This window comes from Ursus arctos, unplaced genomic scaffold (genome assembly GCF_023065955.2).
Source record: "Ursus arctos isolate Adak ecotype North America unplaced genomic scaffold, UrsArc2.0 scaffold_6, whole genome shotgun sequence".
Lineage (NCBI taxonomy): Eukaryota > Metazoa > Chordata > Mammalia > Carnivora > Ursidae > Ursus > Ursus arctos.
In genome coordinates this window covers 14,364,037-14,384,624 of record NW_026623078.1, presented here as the reverse complement: position 1 = coordinate 14,384,624, position 20,588 = coordinate 14,364,037, and the positions used below count along the sequence as shown (strand labels likewise).

Genomic DNA, 20,588 nt, shown 5'->3' with positions numbered 1-20,588 from the left:
ACTGGGTGTTATACGCAACTAGTGAATCATTGAACTTTACATCAGAAACCAGGGATGTACTGTAAGGTGACTAACATAATATAATAAAAAAAATTAAAATAAATAAACAAATAAATAAATTTTAAAAAAAAAGAAGAAGAAGCTGGAGCTGGAACAGAAGAACAGGCCTAACCCACACACAAGAAGACAACTGATGAAGATTAGAGCAGAGATCAATGAATTAGAAACCAGGAGCACAGTAGAGCAGATCAACAAAACTAGAAGCTGGTCCTTTGAAAGAATTAATAAGATTGATAAGCCACTGGCCAGACTTATACAAAAGAATACAGAGGGGACTCAAATTAATAAAATTATGAATGAAAGGAGAGAGATCACGAGTAACATCAAGGAAATAGGAAGGCTCATTAGAAACTATTATCAACAACTATATGCCAATAAATTAAACAACCTGGCAGAATTGGGTGCATTCCCAGAAACCAATAAACTACCAAGACTGAAACAGGAAGAAATCGATTATCTAAACAGACTGATTAATCATGAAGAGTTGGAAGTAGTGATAAAAACTTCCCAAAAAACAAGAGTCCAGGGCTTGATGCAATCCCTGGGGAATTCTACCAAACATTCAAAGAAGAAATAATACCTATTTTCCTGAAGCTGTTTCAAAAAATAGAAACAAAAGGCAAACTACCAAACTCATTCTATGAGGCCAGGATTACCTTGATCCCAAAACCAGGCAAAGGAGAATTACAGACTGATATGCCTGATGAATATGGATGCCAAAATTCTCAACAAGATCCTACATAATAGTATCCAACAGCACATTAAAAAGATTATCCATCATGACCAAGTGGGATTCAACCCTGGGATGCAAGGGTGGTTCAACACTCACAAATCGATCAGTGTGACAGATCACATTAACTTAAAGAGACGAGACAAGAACCATATGATCCTTTCAACTGATGCAGAAAAAGCATTTGACAAAATACAGCATCCTTTCCTGATTAAAACCCTTCAGAGTGTAGGGATAGAGGGTACATTCCTCAATCTCATAAAAACCATCTATGAAAAGCCTACAGCAAATATCATTCTCAATGGGGAAAAGCTGAAAGCCTTTCCCTTAAGATCAGGAACACGACAAGGATGCCCACTCTCGCCATTATTATTCAACATAGTACTAGAAGTCCTTGCAACAGCAATCAGACAACAAAAAGGGATAAAAGGTATCCAAATTGGCAAAGAAGAAGTCAAACTGTCTCTCTTCACAGATGACATGATACTCTATATAGAAAACCCAAAAGACTCCACCCCCAAACTCCTAGAACTTAAAGAGCAATTCAGTAAGGTGGCGGGATACAAAATCAATGCTCAGAAATCAGTTGCATTTCTACAAATGAACAATGAGACAGAAGAAAGAGAAGTTAGAGAATCGATTCCATTTACGATAGCACCAAAAATCATACATTTTCTCAGAGTTAACTTAACCAGAGACGTAAAAGGATCTATATTCTAGAAACTACAAATCACTCTTGAAAGACACTGAAGAAGACACAAAAAGATGGAAAAATATTCCATGCTCATGGATCGGAAGAATAAACAGTTAAAATGTCTATGCTGCCCAGAGAAATCTACACTTTCAATGCCATCCGGATCAAAATATCAATGACATTTTTCAAAGAACTGGAACAAACAGCCCTTAAATTTGTGTGGAACCAGAAAAGGCCCAGAATCCCCAAGGAATTGTTGAAAAGGAAAAACAAAGCTGGGCGCATCACGTTGCCGGATTTCAAGTTACACTACAAAGCTGTGATCACCAAGACAGCATGGTACTGGCACAAAAACAGACACATAGACGAATGGAACAGAATAGAGACTCCAGAAATGGACCCTCGGCTCTATGGTCAGCTAATCTTTGACAAAGCAGGAAAAAACATCCAGTGGAAAAAAGACAGTCTCTTCAATAAATGGTGCTGGGAAAATTGGACAGCTATATCCAAAAGAATGAAACTTGACCACTCTCTCACATCACACACAAAGATAAACTCCAAATGGATGAAAGACTTCGATGTGAGACAGGAATCCATCAAAATCATAGAGGGGAACATAGGCAGCAACCTCTTTGACATTGGCTACAGTAACTTTTTTCATGACACACCTCCAAAGGCAAGAGAAACAAAAGGAAAAATGAACTTGTGGGACTTCATCAAGATAAAAAGCTCCTGCACAGCCAAGGAAACAGTCAAAAAAACTAAGAGGCAGCCCACGGAATGGGAGAATATATTTGCAAATGACACTACAGATAAAAGACTAGTATCCAAGATCTACAAAGAACTTCTCAAACTCAATACGTGAGAAACAAATAAACAAATCAAAAAATGGGCAGAAGATATGAACAGATACTTTTCCAATGAAGACATACAAATGGCTAACAGACACATGAAAAAATGTTCAAAATCATTAGCCATCAGGGAAATTCAAATCAAAACCATCTTGAGATACACCTGACACCAGTTAGAATGGCAAAAATTGACAAGGCAGGAAACAACAATTGTTGGAGAGGATGTGGAGAAAGGGGATCCCTCTTACACTGTTGGTGGGAATGCAAGTTGGTACAGCCACTCTGGAAAACAGTGTGGAGGTCCCTTAAAAAGTTAAACATTGAGCTACCCTATGACCCAGCCATTGCACTACTGGGTATGTACCCCAAAGATACAGACGTAGTGAAGAGAAGGGCCCTATGCACCCCAATGTTCATAGCAGCATTGTCCACAATCGCTAAATCGTGGAAGGAACCGAGATGCCCTTCAACAGATGACTGGATTAAGAAGCTGTGGTCCATATATACAATGGAATATTACTCAGCCATCAGAAAGAACGATTACACAGCTTTTGCAGCAACATGTACACTACGGGAGGAGATTTTGCTAAGTGAAATAAGTCAAGCAGAGAAAGACAATTATATGGTTTCACTCATTTATGGAACATAAAAAGTAGGAAGATCGGTAGAAGGAAGGGAAGAATGAAGGGGGTGGTAAACAGAAAGGGCAATGAACTATGAGAGACTGTGGACTCTGGGAAACAAACTGAGGGCTTCAGAGGGGAGGGTGTTGGGGGATTGGGATAGGCCTGTGATGGGTATTAAGGAGAGCATATATTGCATGGTGCAATGGGTGTTATACGCAAATAATGAATTATGGAACATTACATCAAAAACTAAGGATATACTGTATGGTGACTAACGTAACATAATAAAAAATTATTATAAAGAATAAGTAAGTAAAAAATAAAAATTTTAAAAAAAGAAAAAAAAGAATCTGCTTTATAATACAATTCCCAGGTGATTTGTGTGTGCATTACATTCCAGAAGCAATGTCTAAAGGGTCAGAATCCTTCTCTAATCATACCAAGCATGTGGCTGCCCTCCTACTTTTTAATAAGTCATGGGAGACCATCATATAACATCCAATTTCCAAAATGTTTATAGGTTAAAATTAAAAAAACGAAACTCTCAGAAAGTGCCATTCTCATATCTATCATTGGCAAATGTCTTAAACATTTGCTGAGAAAAATACAAGCAGATGCTTACTGTTCCATCACACCGGCCGTCCCTAATCCTCAGATACATCCGTGTGTTTTTCACACTTTCGAACATGCAAATACCAGAGCTGATTTTATGCACTTTCCAGTAGGATTTTTCAGACTGGCTTCCCACTCCAGTGCAGCTCCCATCAGGCTGGAGACACAGGGCTTGGCACAGGCTCGTAGCAAGTAGAACCACAGCACTGTCGAGGAACACACCCTTCAGAACAACAAACAGAACAGAAGGCAGTAAATAACAAGCTCATGTTTTGCTAAAAGAAGATGGCAGTAGAGTTCATTCTCTTACAGAAGTCGTAGTGATCAGAATCTTATCAGAAACTTGTTGGCTAAAAGTAAGCAAAATAAGGAAGTAAATAATCTAACTGCTATGCAAAACTAAACAAAATAAAAGGAGGTTCTCTGGCTGACTCATTATAATTTACATCAATCATTAGTTATTGAGAGTGTAAGAGTCACCATCAGATGCTATAGATATTTAAAAAAAATACAAAACACAAACATTTATCTTAAGAACTTTACAATCAATATAAACAAATAATTATAATAGTAATACAAAGTGGAAGAAAAATAGTGTACAAGTGTACCTGATTATGGATGCACCATATGGATATTAGTTCAATGTATATATGTAGGACTGACTGAATGAAAAGAGTTATCAAATATAACGAAGGTATATTTAAGTAAATCCTAGGCAATCAATAACTTAAGAAGAAGATGTAAAAAATTCTTGAAGTTTTATTAGAATACAGCAACACTAGAGAAATAGATAAAATACATAAATTTAGAAGTCGCAGAATACAAAATACAAATGGCAAATAAACATCAAAAAAGGTAATTCACAGTAGTTTATTACTCTAAAAATTGTCATAGTTTTTTTTAAGGACCATGCTCAACACTAAGGTCAACAAGATGTGCACTCTCCTACACTGCTAAAGGAATTGGGTAGTAAAGAAATTAAGGGAAAAAAGAGAGAAACAAAAAAACAGACTCTTAAATACAGAGAACAAACTGGTTGTTGCCAGAGAAGAATTGGGTAGGGGGATGGGTGAAATAAAGAGAATTAAGAGCACACTTATTTTGATGAGCACAGAGAAATGTATAGAATTGTTAACTCATTACATTGCATACCTGAAACTAATGTACACTGTATGTTAATTATACTTCAATTTAAAAAAAGAAAGAAATGAACTTTACCCACAGATGTCTGGCTTTTAAAAGCCTTCAGATTCTAAAATGTAATCTCTAAACCTTTGGATTGTCAAGTTTGATATGAGTTTTTGTTTGCTTGATGGACTTGGGCCAGCCACATAGTAAAAATGTGATTTCGGGTGGCAGCTTTGAGTCACAAGGTGTCAGCTGACCTCCCGAGAGGCTGGAGACTGAGATCATCCACATGGACTCCTTATATGATTGAACCCCAATAAAGACTGGGCACCAAGGCTCAGGTGAGCTTTCTGGTTGACAAAACTCCATGCATATTGTCACATATCAATGCTGAGAAACTAAAGCTGTCCTGACTCTATGGGGAGAGGACAACTAGAAGTTGCACCCTTTGGTACTTTTCTTGAATTCTGCCCTATGTGTCTCTTCCCTTAGCTGACTATAACCTGTATCCTTTCTCTGTGATAAACCATAACCATGAATATGACAACTCCAGTGAGTTCTGAGTTATTCTATTAAGTTATCAAAACTTGATAGTGGTTTCAAGGACCCTGGAACTCTGAAATTTGTGTCAGAAGTGAAGGTGGTCATGTAAACTGTCCCCTCTAACTTCAGAGTTGGTTTAACTTTCACAGGATGGAAATTAGTACATTTCTGGAAAGAAATTTGTCAGTATGTTCCCATAGTCTTAAAGCCTTCATATTCTGACTCTTAAATTCTATTTCAAATCATCTAACTTAGAAAATGATAAAATATTGGCCAAAGACATATGTCAAGTATATTTTGCAGTAACATATATAGAGTGGTAAAATGAAGATATTAAGATTAAACATCCAGTGATTAAATAAATAAATAAACACATATACATAATCATATACTTTATGTTAGGGTATTATGCAAGCATTAAAAATCATGTTGTTTCAGGAAAAAATAATAAATGTAATGAAGTGTTTATTATATAGTAAGTATAAAAAGTTTTGAAGACAAACTGACTTTGATTTGAATCATGATCTACCATTTACTAGTTACGTTATACTAGTCAGATTTTTAATTTCTCTGAAAATCTTTTCTTCATGTTTAAAATACAGATAATATCTGTCAGTACTTCTAGGATGATTAAATACAGTTTTGTATGTGGTAAAGCTCTCGGTGAAGTGCTTGGCACAAAATAGGCAATCTCATATACTTACTATATTATTATGATAACAATAATATTTTTAAGATAAATTCACAGACACATACTATAAAGAAAGAAGCAAAAATGATCACACACATACAACACTCAAAGATTGTAAATATTCTAATTGTTAGAAAAGTTAAATATATAAATTTGACTCCCAACGTCAGAGTCTATAAATTTTTATTTAGAATTCCCACATTTATACCATTTATAGTTTTAACCTCCAAATTCAATTGAATTCAGGATATTACTCCTACCAGTTTCAGTGCTGCTAAAGCTAAGATCCCTATTGCTTTTCAAAGTTTGGGTAAATAGAATGGCAATAGGCATCAATGCCACCTGTAGGAAGAGTGGCATTAGTGGGAAGAGATCTGATTACTCCTTAATGACTCAACTCAAGAGTATTCCTCAACAGAGCAAAAGAAAGTAGGTATTTAGCAATATACACTTTAATGACTTTCCACCATTTTACCTTGACAAAAACCACAAATTCTTTTGAAAGGTCTGCATAGCCCACGGATGATTCAGCAGCTGTTTTGCCATGATGATCAAAAGTAACTATGTGACCAGGAACCAGTGCTGACTCAAGAAGTGCACAGCGGTTGGGCTGATACAGCACCCGCAGCTCAGTGCAGGCTCCACCACTAGCCTAAAAGGAAAACAAAAAACAAAAAAACAAAAAAAACTCTGAATTAGCAATAGAAAATAATTAAATTTAAAATGTTTGGACATTATATGTATGTACAGGTCTACTCCACTCTATAAAATCTTTGTATTATCTATGACATGCTTTTGTAATTTAATTGTTTCGATTCTCTAGCCTGATTTCCAATGTTTTGTTCCAAGACTTTCTTCTCTTGATTTCTCAGAACCCATGGTAGAGTATTGGGTAACAACAAAAAAACTTCAGTGGCAGGATATTCTGAGTTGTTAATATGTATTTTATTGTTGTTTATTTTTCATGTCTTTATTTGTATCCTCCTAACCCAGGATTATTTTAGACTAAAAGCTAAAATTAACAGACATGCATTACTAGGTTTTACTTACAAAAAGCTAAACAAATGAGGAGGTTATGCTACAAGGAAACATTCCTGGTTCAAGGTACTATTTGAGATTTTACCCCCATTTCCCATCATTACCTTGGGGAGGTACTTGAGCCTGAAAAGGAAGGACTCATTGATGGCCTTGAATGGCTTAACCCATGACACAAAGGCTACCAAACTCGGCAAAATGCTCTTGTATAAGGATGGCAGGTAAGCGACAAGGCTATTCATCTTTAAAGAAATCATCTGATGTTTGATAAGTACATTAGCAGTGACTGGTGTGGACTTGAAGCTAAGAGGGCTGTTACCAGATATTCTAAGACCCCCCCAAACGAGGAGAAATCTTGTGTATAACAAGGTGAGTCTCATAATAACTAATACAGAAACTCTCACCAACCTAGTAGGATAGGGGCTTGGAAGTAGATTTAATTTGATTTTAGAAAAATAGAGTAATGGGACATTTCTCAAACTCTTGACTTAATTGAGTAGATTCCATATCTACTACATTCATATTTATAAGCACTTACTATGACTAGGACCTTGTACTAACTGAGAAGAATATGCTACAAAGTATAGCACAGGATGACTTGCTAAGTCCAGACCAGAGGAGAAAAGGCTTTATGAAGAAAAGTTGACTGATTATCACTTAGCCTGAATTTCAGGCCTACAAATTACATAAGCTTTTTTTCAATAATTATTATTTTCCCTTAAATTAAATAACATGCTATGAGTCAAAAATCATGTAATATTGGGGTGCCTATGTGTCTCAGCTGGTTGAGCCTCCAACTCTTGGTTTCAGTTCAGGTCGTGACCTCAGGGTCGGGGGATCGGGCCCTGCAAGGAGCTCTGCACTCGGTGTAGAGTTTGCTTGTCCCTCTCCCTCTTCTCCCTCTACTCATGCTCTCTCTAAAATAAATAAATAAATAAATAAATAAATAAATAAATAAATAAATAAAATCTTAAAAAATAATCATGTAATATTATATAACATTGTATGAGGAAGCTGTAGCATGAATGCTAGAATCAGAATGCCTGTGTTCAATTCCTGCTTTCACATTTACTACCTATGTGACCTTGGGCAACTCAATGCATCTACCTGTCAGGTTCTTCTTCTGTTAAATAGGGATAATAATGGATTCTCTCAGAGGGTAGATATGAAGACTAAATGTTATAACACCTATTAAGCATTTGGAACAGTGCATGACAGTTATCCTATGCTGTCTCATTTTTCAAAATAAAAAGCATGCATATATTTTTTAAACTACTTTATATATTAAAAGCTACTTTTCAAACCTAAACCAAGCAATACAAAGTGTACTTAGGTGAAATTATTATTATTTTCCCCTAATAATATGCTCCCTGAAAGGGCCTTTGAGAAATTAAATCATCTCCTTTTGGAGGCTTAGTTAATATTTTGAATGTTATCAGGACAGTGGTCTACTTTTTCTTGTCTAAATTTTAATTGCTGAAATTCAGGACCATTTATACATCAGAATCTCAAAACTTAGACAAAACAGAATAATGAAAATGGTGAAAGTGAAAGCCAAAGGAAATACAATTTGATCTTATAAAAATAGATTATATGTGGATACAATACTATTGATATATGACAAAAAGGAAAATTACAGCATACCATTCCAGTGACATTGTTGTTGTCAACAGCAAGAGAAAGATGTCTCATTTCATGACTTTGGAAAATGCATAAATTTCCTTTGTTGAAAATAACATCAAAGAGACCTGGAAAATATTTTCAGTATTAGCAAATAATTCATGCTTTTAAAGTGTGTTTTTCTTCTTCAATCCTAATAAATATTTTATGATATCTCTCAGTTAAATGTTTTTGAATTAGTCAAAAGGTAGAATGCCAATAACCTTTGGTTATCTACAAGTTGCTTGGCAATTTGCTGGGATTTCCATGAAAATCCCTAATGTCTCTCCATGCTAATTGGTAAACACCTGAGACAACCCCCAAAAATAACACCTGATGGAACTGATTCCTGGATGATAAATTATCCTGGTATAAAAAACCATTTCCATTCTCTAAATCTCAGGGACTTGGGTAAAACCAAATAACACATTATAATATAATAATGCATTATAAATACATTATTTATATAATACATATGATTTGAGCATTAGTGACTAGTTTGTATGATGATGTCATCATATATTTGATTGTTTTCAATATACTTTTACATACCTCTTTACCTTATAGTTTATGCTTCTTGAAGGCATGAATTTTTGCCTACTCTGTATATGGCTATATAACTGCACTTGGAGCAGTGCCTAGAACATAGTAACTGCTCAGGAAATATTCTTTAAATGAGTTAATTAGATCCCCATAGCCTATGTAATAGGTACTACACACACACACACACACACACACACACACACACACACACACAACTATTCTTATTTTGCAAATAGGGAAATCAAGACTCAGAGAGGTAAGGTACTTTCCCAAGATCCCTGCCTAGTCACAGAATGGAAATTGAACCCAGGACCTCAGATCTTAGCCTAGTGCACTTTCCAACACCAATAATCCTTCCTTTAGTACTTACAAACAACAAATTTTCGGAATCCACTCTTGTAACAATAAGAAATAAAGACCATTTTTCCTTTTACTAATAGGTAATTCTCAAAAAATGATAAGTCAAACAAACCAGATATAAAGGAATACATATTGAGTGTTTTATTTTACAGAAAGCACAAAATATAGGCAAAACATTGAACTCACTAGAATGCCAATATATAAATATATATAAGGCTAATATTAACAGATCTAAAGGGAGAAACTGACAGACTACAATAATAGGAAGGAACTTTAACACCTGATTTATATCAATGGATAGATCTAAATAAAAAATCAATAAGGAAACACTGGCCTTAAACAATACATTAAAACAGATGGACATAATAGACATATACAGACATTCCATTCAAGATCAACAGAATACATAGTTTTCTCAAGTGTACATGAAACATTACCTAGTACAGATCACATGTTAGGCCACAAAACAAGTCTCAATAATAAAATCATATCAAGTATCTTCTCCGACTATGATGATATAAAACTAAAAAATCAATTATAAGAAGAAAACTGGAAAATCCACAAAACTGTGATGATTAAACAATATGTTACTGAAGCAATGCATTAACCAATGTATAATCAAAGAAATCAAAGAAGAAATTAAAAAAATAACTAGAGACAAATGAAAGCAGAAATACTACCTATCAAAATTTTGGGTTTTCAGCAAACGTGGTTCTAAGAGGGAAGATCAGAGCAATAGAGACCTAACTTAAAAAACAAGAATGTCTCAATCTAACTTCACACCTAAATCTAGATGTATGATTCTAGTTCTGGTTCTAGTAATAGAGAGTTCAATCATTCATTCAAACACTGGTTATTAAGCACCTACTATGTGCAGGCAATATTTTTCAGCTGTAACCTACATAAAAACTCTCAATGAACATTGTCTCTAAAACATTCCTGTCTTTAAAAACAAGGGGTAAATCTTTGTAATTTTAAAGTTCCTGGCTAATTCTAACATCCACTGGATCTAATCACACTCATATCAAAACAAACTCTAATTGCCAAAATCCAACAAAAGCATTTCAGTCCTTATTTCATTTTGCCTCTCTATTCCATTTGAACCTGCAGGCATCTTTTGAAACTTCACAATCTCCCACCATACTAACTTCCTTCTCAGTTTCCTACTTCATTCTCAGTTGTCCTCTTTATGCATATGGTTCTGTGCTCAGGTGATTAACCTTCTCACTCTTCACTGGCTCCCTGAAAAGTTTATTTTAATAATCCATAAAGTGATAAATCCCAAAATCAACACCTCAACCACTCAATCTCCCTCAACATCAGCTCACATATATGATTTACTGTTTAACATAAACAACTGGATAACTCGCATGTACTTCAAACTCAATATATACAAACTAGAGCTCATAACTTTCCACATATTCTTAGCTTCCAATCTACTCCTCCTAAATCTTCTGTATTTCCTACCTTAGTCAGTGACCCCCATCAACAACTTAACCACCCAAACCAGAAACCTAAGAATAACCTTTTCCCTTAATAATCCTTTACCAATAAATGATGAATACCTGCCAATTTTATCTCCTAGAAATTCTTCAAATTCATTCTCTCTTGAGGGGAAAAAAACCATACTTCCTAACATTACACTATATTACAGAGCTATAGTAATCAAAATGTATGGTACAGGCATTAAAACAAACACCTAAACCAATGGAACAGCATAGAGAGCCCAGATATAAGACCACACATATACGGTCAACTAATATTTGACAAGGGGGTCAAGGAAACAATGCAGAAAGGATAGTCTCTTCAATAAACGGAGCTAGAAAACTGGATATCCACACACAAAAGAATGGTACAGGACCCCTAGCTTACACCAAAATTAACTTGAATTGGATTAAGAATATAAATGTAATACCTGAAACCACAAAACTCTTTGAAGAACAGTAGGGAAATATCTCCTTAACATTGGTCTTGGCAATGATTTTTTGGATATGACACCAAAAGCACAAGCAACAACAACAAAAAAATCAACAAGAGAGACTACATCAAACTTAAAAGTCTTTCACACAACAAAGGAAACAATCAACAAAATAAAAAGGCAACCTACAGAATGGGAAAAATATTTGTAAACTATTATCTGATGAGGGAGTTTTTCCCAAAATATATAAGGAACTTAAACACCACAATGACAAAATAAAATCAATTTTAAAATGGGCAGAACACTAGAAGAGATATTTTTCCAAAGAAGATATACAAATGGCCAATAAGTGCATGAAAAGATGCTCTACATCAATCATCAGGGAAATGCAAATCAGAACTTCAATGAGATACCACCTCACACCATTTGAGATGGCTATTATCAGAAGGACAAGGTAAATTGGTCAGCCACTGTGACAAACACAACAAAGTCTCCTTTAGAAATTAAACTACTATATGATCCAGCAATATAATTCTGAGTACATATCTAAAGAATATGAAATCATAATCTCAAAGAACTATTTGTATTCCTATGTTCATTCATATTAGCCAGGAAATGGAAAAAATCTAACTATCCCTCAATGAATGAATGGATAAGGAAATATGATATATAGATATAGACATATATGAATATTTTTCAGCCATTAAAAAGAATGAAATTCTGCCATTTGTGACAACATGGGTAGACCTTGAGCGCATTAAGCTAAGTGAATTAAGTCAGACAGAGAAAGCCAAATACTATGTGATCTCACTTACATGTAGAATCAAAAATTTTTTCAAAAAGCTGACTCTTAACTACAGAGAACAAACTAAGGGTTGCTGGAAGGCAAGTGGGCAAGGGAAATGGGTTAAATAGGTGATGGGTATTAAGGAGGGCACTTGTGATAAGCACTGGGTATTGTATGAAAATGATGAATCACTAAATTCTATACCTGAAACTAATATAACACTGTATCTTAACTAAATTAAATAAAGACTTGAAACTACAAAAGAAAAAAAAAGCAAACTCATAGAAACAGAGTAGAATGACAATTGCTAGGGCTGACAGGTGGGATAAATGAGGTAATGCTGGTCAAAGTGTACAAATCTCCAGTTATAAGATGAGTGAGTTCTGAGGCTCTAATATATAGCATAGGGACTGTTATTAACAATACTGTAATATATATTTGGAAGTTGGTAAGAGATTAGATCTTGAATATTCTCACAACAAAAAAAATTGCAATTATATGAAGAGACAGATGTGCTAACTAACCTTATTGAGGTAATCATTTTGTAATATATACATTTATCAAATCATAATGTTGTATACCTAAACTTACACAATGTTTCATGTCAATTGCCTCAATAAATCTGAAGAGTAAAAAGAATCAGTAAAATCAAAGTTGAAAAGATTCCTCACTCCTCCCAAAGTAGACACACCAATCTCATTGGAATGTAAACTTTAAGTGGGCACAAATTTTATGTTTCACTCCTGTAATATCTCCAGCATCTAGACAAGCACCAGTACTAAATAAGTGTATGTATATATGTGTATCTGTGTGTGTGTTTGCATTAAATGGATCTCTCCTGTGAACAGAATTTATAATTTCTAAAAAAGAAAAAAATTAGAAATCTCATTTAAATTACAGAATTAAAGAGTTATCTACCATAAGTAAGCAGAGTTTAACATAAGAATAGAAATATTATTTTTAGGAGGAGAACAGATGGCAGAGGAGTAGGGGACCCTATTTCAGCTGGTCCCCTGAATCAAGCTGGATATCTACCAGACCACACTGAACACCCACAAAATCAGCCTGAGATGTAAGAAGATACATCTGGATCTCTACAGATGAACACCTCCGGCTCTGGGTATTGAGGTATGAAGTGGGGAGCTGTGAATCTGTGCACAGATATAGGAAGATGAACAGAAGGGGGAGGGAGAAGCCACACTCAGGCAGCGGGAAGCAGTAGCCTCCTGCGCTGGGGAGCAGGCCAGACTCAGACAGGTAGCCGCCAGGAAACCAGACTAAAACCAGGAGCGGAAACCAGACTGAAAACGGGAGCTTGGGAGTGCATGTGACAAGTCTGAAAACCAGAGCTCTGGAGCGCACCTGGGAATCAGGGCAGCTGGCGGTTTTATAAGCACAAAGGGCAAAGAGGTGCTGGCCCTGGGAGTGAAGACTGGGAGAGCGGCTCTAGGGCACACAACCTGGGACTTGCGGATTTTTAGCAGCACTGACAGAAACAGAGTTAGAGTGGCCTGGAGAGCTCAGTGAAGAGCAGACTGCGATCTCTCTGTTCTGAGACAGAGGTTTGGATATGGTCACTGCTGCTCTGACCCTCTGAAGAGTCACAGAAAGCTGCCAGGGAAAGCCATGAGAGAACAAAAGCCCAGAAAAACCAGTTCTCACTGTGCCCATACTCCTCCCCTCAACAGGGCAAATCTACCCAAACAGTGTTCCTGAGTATCAGCACAGCAGACCCCTCCTCCAGAAGGCAGGCTGAAAGAACAAGAAGCCCACGTCTCTAAGGTCCCTATAAAACAAGTGCATCTTGCATGGGTCCTAGTCAATACTTTGGGCTCTGTACATCCCTGCAACCACACCTCATCAAAATGACAAGGAGTAGGAACCCCCAACAAAGGAAAGAAACAGACTGTGGCCTCTGCCACAGAACTAATGGATATGGATATAACCAAATTGTCAGAAATGGATTTCAGACTAACAATGGTCAAGATGATGTGTAGGCTTCAAGAAAACATTAACAAAAATATAGAATCTCTAAGGGTGGAAATGAGAACAAATCTCATGGAAATTAAGAATGCTATGAATCAAATGCAGTCTAAACTGGATGCCCTCATGGCCAGGGTAAACGAGACGGAAGAGCAAATTAGTGAGTTAGAGGATGATATGATAGAAAAGAAAGAAAGAGAAGAAACATGGCTTTAAAAACCCCAATTTCAAGAAAAAAGACTACAGGAGATTACTGATTCAATGAAACATTCCAATGTCAGAATCATCGGCATCCCCAAGGGGGTGGAGAAAGAGAGAGGTCTAGAAGAGATATTTGAACAAATTGTAGCTAAGAACTTCCCTAATCTGCTGAAGGAAACAAGCATTTGTGTCCAAGAGGCAGAGAGGACCCCTCCCAAGATCAATGAGGACAGACTGACACCACATCACATAATAGTACAGTTCAAGAATCTTACATACAAGGAAACAATCTTGAAAGCAGCCAAGGTGAAGAGATTCCTCACATACAGAGGGAGGAACATCAGAATAACATCAGACCTGTCTACAGAGACCTGGCAAGCCAGAAAAAGCTGGCAAGACATATATTCAGAGCACTAAGTGAGAAGAACATGCAGCAAGGATTCTTTATCCAGCAAGGCTGTCATTCAGAATGGATGAAGAGACACGGAGCTTCCAAGACCGGCAGAAACTGAAAGAATATGTGAACACTACACCAGCCCTACAAGAAATATTAAAGGGGGTTATAGGGGCACCTGGGTGGCACAGTCGTTAAGTGTCTACCTTCGGGGGTTATAGGGGCACCTGGGTGGCACAGTCGTTAAGTGTCTACCTTCGGCTCAGGGCATGATCCCATGGTCCTGGATTGAGCCCCACGTCAGGCTCCTCCTCTAGGAGCCTGCTTCTTCCTCTCCCACTCCCTCTGCTTGTGTTCCCTCTCTCGCTGGCTGTCTCTCTCTGTCAAATAAATAAATGAAATCTTAAAAAAAAGGGGGGGTTCTATAAAAGTAAAAAGATCCCAAGAGAGATACAGAACAGAATTTACAATCTATAGAACAAATACTTCACAGGCAACACGACATCATTAAAATCATCTCTCTCAATAATCACTCTCAATGTGAATGGCCTAAATGCACCCATAATGACACATGGTCGCAGATTAAATAAAAAGACATGACCCATCCATATGCTGTCTACAAGAGACTCATTTTGAACCTAAAGATACATTCAGACTGAAAGTTAAGGGATGGAGAACCATTTTTCACACCAATGGACCTCAAAATAAAGGTGGGGTAGCAATTCTCATATCAGACAGATTAGATTTTAAACTAAAGACTGTTGATAGAGATACAGAAGGACACTATAGTATTCTTAAAGGGCGTATCCAACAAGAGGATCTAACATATCTATGCCCCCCAACAGGTGAGCAGCCAGATATACAAGCCAACTCTTAACCAGAATAAAGAGACATATAGATAATAATACATTAATAGTAGGGGACCTCAACAATCCACTCTCAGCAACAGACAGATCACCTAAGCAGAAAATCAACAAAGAAACAAGAGCTTTGAATGACATACTGGAAAGATGGACCTCATAGATATATACAGAACACTACAGCCTAGAACAACAGAATACTCATTCTTTTTAAATGCACATGGAACATTCACCAGAATAGACCATATTCTGGGTCATGAAACAGGTCTCAACTGATACCAAAAGACTGAAATTATTCCCTGCATATTCTCAGACCACAATGCTTTGAAACTGGAACTCAATCACAAGGAAAAATTTGGACAAAACTCAAACACTTGAGAACTAAAAACCATCCTGCTTAAGAATGATTGGGTAAACCAGGGAACTAAAGAAGAACTTAAGAAATTTATGAGAATGAAAACACATCAGTCCAAAACCTATGGGACACTGCAAAGGTGGTCCTAAGGGGAAAATACAAAGCCATCCAAGCCTCACTCAAAAGAATACAAAAATCTTGGGGCGCCTGGGTGGCTCAGTCATTAAGCATCTGCCTTCAGCTCAGGGTGTGATCCCGGAGTCCTGGGATCGAGCCCCCCATCAGGCTCCTTCACTGGGAGCCTGCTTCTTCCTCTCCCACTCCCCCTGCTTGTGTTCCCTCTCTCGCTGGCTGTCTCTCTCTCTGTCAAATAAATAAATAAAGTCTTTTAAAAAAAAAGAATACAAAAATCTAAAATGCAGTTTTTACATGCTCACCTCAAGAAGCTGGAGCTGGAACAGAAAAATAGGACTAACCCACACACAAGAAGACAGTGGATTAAGATTAGAGCAGAGATCAATGAATTAGAAACCAAGAGCACAGTAGAGCAGAACAACAAAACTAGAAGCTGGTTCTTTGAAAGAATTAATAAGACCGATAAGCCACTGGCCAGAATTATTCAAAAGAATAGAGAAAGGACCCAAATTAATAAATTTAATAATTAATAAAAATAGAAACAGAAGGAAAACTACCAAACTCATTCTATGAGACCAGCATTACCTTGATCCCAAAACCAGGCAAAGACCTCATCAAAAAGGAGAATTACAGACAAATATCCCTGATGAATATGGATGCCAAAATTCTCAACAAGATCCTAGCTAATAGGATCCAACAGTACATTAAAAGGATTATCCATCATGACCAAGTGGGATTCATCCCTGGGATGCAAGAGTGGTTCAACATTCGCAAATCAATCAGTGTGGTAGATCACATTAACTTAAAGAGAAGAGACAAGAACCATATGATCCTCTCAATTGATGCAGAAAAAGCATTTGACAAAATACAGCATCCTTTCCTGATTAAAACCCTTCAGAGTGTAGGGATGGAGGGTAATTTCCTCAATTTCATAAAAACCATCTAGGAAAAGCTCACAGTGAATATCATTCTCAATGGGGAAAAGCTGAGAGCCTTTCCCTTAAGATCAGGAACTTGACAATGATGCCCACTCTCACCGTTATTGTTCAACATACTACTAGAAGTCCTAGCAACAGCAATCAGAAAACAAAAAAGAATAAAATGTATTCAAATTGGCAAAGAAGTCAAACTCTCTCTCTTTGCAGAAGACATGATACTTTATATGGAAAACCCAAAAGACTCCACCCCCAAATTACTAGAACTCATACAACAATTCAGTAATGTGGCAGGATACAAAATCAATGCTCAGAAATCAGTTGCATTTCTATACACGAACAATGAGACTGAAGAAAGAGAAGTTAGGGAATCGATTCCATTTACGATAGCACCAAAAACCATAAGATATTTTGGAATCAACTTAACCGGACAGGTAAATGATCTATAATCTAGAAACTACAGAATAAGCTTTGTCATGCTTATTCCTCAGGTATGGCTCAGGTTTCCTCAATCACTATGTGTTTCATGCTAGGACACTGAAAATGACCTCCTGATTAAAGACATTGAAGAAGACACAAAAAGGTGGAAAAATATTCCATGCTCATGGATTGGAAAAATAAATATAGTTAAAATGTCTATGCTACCCCAAGCAATGTACACTTTCCGTGTCATCCAATCAAAATACCAATGACATTTTTCAAAGAGCTGGAACAAACAAGCCTAAGATTTGTGTAGAACCAGAAAAGATCCCTAATCGCCAAGGAAATGTTGAAAAAGAAAAACAAAGCTGGGGGCATCACATTTCCTGATTTCAGGCTATACTACAAAGCTCTGATCACCAAGACAGCATGGTACTGCCACAAAAACAGACACATAGACCAATGGAACAGAATAGACAGCCCAGAAATGGAACTTTGGCTCTACGGTCAACTAATCTTTGACAAAGCAGGAAAAAACGTCCAGTGGAAAAAAGACAGTCTCTTCAATAAATGGTGCTGGGAAAATTGGACAGCTACATGCAAAAGAATGAAACTTGACCACTCTCTCACACCATACACAAAGACAAACTCCAAATGGATGAAAGACCTCATTGTGAGACAGGAATCCATCAAAATCATAGAGAAGAACATAGGCTGTAACCTCTTCGACATTGGCCACAGCAACTTCTTTAATGACACGTCTCCAAAGGCAAGGGAAACAAAAGAAAAAATGAACTTGTGGGACTTCATCAAGATAAAAAGTCTGCACAGCAAATGAAACATTCATCAAAACAAAGAGACAACCCACAGAATGGGAGAAGATATTTGCAAATGAAACTATAGATAAAAGGCTGGTATCCAAGTTCTACAAAGAACTTCTCAAACTCAATACATGAGAAACAAATAATCAAATCAAAAAATGGGCAGAAGATATGAAGAGACATTTTTCCAATGAAGACATACGAATGGCTAACAGACACATGAAAAAATGTTCAACATCACTAGTCATCAGGGAAATTCAAATCAAAACCACATTGAGATACCACCTTATACCAGTTAGAATGGCAAAAATTGACAAGGCAGGAAACAACAAATGTTGGAGAGAATGTGGAGAAAGGGGAACCCTCTTACACTGTTGGTGGGAATGCAAGTTGGTACAGCCACTTTGGAAAACAGTGTGGAGGTCCCTCAAAAAGTTAAAAATTGAGCTACCCTATGACCCAGCAATCGCACTACTGGGAATTTACCCCTAAGATACAGATGTACTGAAGAGAAAGGCCATATGCACCCCAATGTTCATAGCAGCATTATCCACAATAGCTAAACTGTGGAAGGAGCCGAGATGTCCTTCAACAGATGAATGGATAAAGAAGATGTGTTCCATATATACAATGGAATATTACTCAGCCATCAGAAAGAACGATTACACAACATTTGCAGCAACGTGGATGGGACTGGAGGAGATTATGCTTAGTGAAATAAGCCAAGCAGAGAAAGACAATTATCATATGGTTTCACTCATTTGTGGAACATGAGAAATAGCAGGGAGATTGGTAGGAGAAGGAGGGGAAGAATGAAGGGGGGGTAAACAGAAGGGGGAATGAACCATGAGACTATGGACTCTGGGAAACAATCTGAGGGTTTCAGAGGGGAGGGTGGTGGGGGGATGGGCTAGCCTGGTGATGGATATTAAGGAGGGCACATACTGAATGGAGCACTGGGTGTTAAACGCAAACAATGAATCATGGAACACTACATGAAAATGTAATTATGTACTGTATGGTGACTAACATAACATAATAAAAAATTTTTTAAAGAAATATTATTTTTTAAAAATATATTTATTCAAGTAACACAAATTAACTCTAAGTCTAATATGAAAAACTGTATCATGAATCCATAGATGCCAAAGAGAAATATAATAACATTTAACATTCATTTTAAAATCATTTAAATAGGGTTCTTAGTAAAATTAGAAAATTTACTTTCCCATCACTCTAAAGGACAAGTACTTAAAAATCAATAATCACATCATATATAAGGGGGAACCTACTTTCTCTGTGATGACTCTCACACTCCCTTGTACCCCATACCATAGAATACAGTGCAACCCTTGGATTGGTGCTTTGAAAGGAGCTAGGTATTGCAGCTTAGGCCCTTTCTGTCCCCAAATGGGCCACCTACACAGAAGGTCCTTTCTGCTATGTTGTCACTTATAAGGGGCAGCCCCATAAGGGAGCCTGTAGTTGCTCAATACTGTCTATACTTGTGTAGGTAATCTTTTCTCATTTGGGGAGAGTTAGCAAGTCCTTTGAGCTCAGATATAGAGACAATATCCTCACTTGACTCCATCAGTAATAATGCTGAGATCTTGATTTCCATTTGTCTGTGTTTTGTATCTTATTTTGTAATTGCCTGTCTATACAGGAGGAGAAGAAAGTGGTATTATTTATCAACGCCTCTTCAAATACCCAATTCTTAATAAACAATAAAGACATTCCATTCATATTAATCACAAAATGAGAATGCCAATATTACCGTTATTTTATCTTCTTAAGGATGTTCTTGCCAGTGGAAAGGTGCTTGAAATCAAAACAATAGATTTGATTATTGGGAAGTAGTAAATTTATTATATCTGTAATACCTGAAAAAACTCTTTAATTAGAGTGAAGTGAAGTGGTAAGATTCAAAATAAATATGTATCTAGATCAGTGCCTGACAAATAGCAGTCATTAATTAAATACTGAATAAATAAAACATAAAAACTGTAGATTTCTATATTTTTCTGTATATGTTATTTGTAATGGAAAGGGGGCTTATTTGCAATAGCAACCAAAGCCTCATAATAACACTAAAAAGACAATGTAATACCTATGTAGAGAGAGAAAAAAATTTAAATATAGGTATGACGTTTTGAATGAATAAATATAGGACAAATTCCTAAAGGAAAAATCTGAGTACTATGAAGACATCAATTCTTTCCAAGTTAATATATAGATTTAATGTAA

The 20,588-nt window shown here is 36.5% G+C and overlaps 1 protein-coding gene across 1 annotated transcript in view; it reads right to left on the bottom strand.

The window, feature by feature from the left end:
- Window positions 1-20,588, bottom strand: part of RP1 (RP1 axonemal microtubule associated) — a 345,533-nt gene that overhangs the window by 169,643 nt on the left and 155,302 nt on the right. The window contains exons 13-15 of the mRNA XM_044390380.3: window positions 8,615-8,718; window positions 6,411-6,587; window positions 3,584-3,796 (exon numbers count right to left, since the gene is read on the bottom strand). Of these exons, the coding sequence (XP_044246315.3) occupies window positions 3,584-3,796; window positions 6,411-6,587; window positions 8,615-8,718 (494 nt within the window). The remainder of the gene's footprint in view (window positions 1-3,583; window positions 3,797-6,410; window positions 6,588-8,614; window positions 8,719-20,588) is intronic.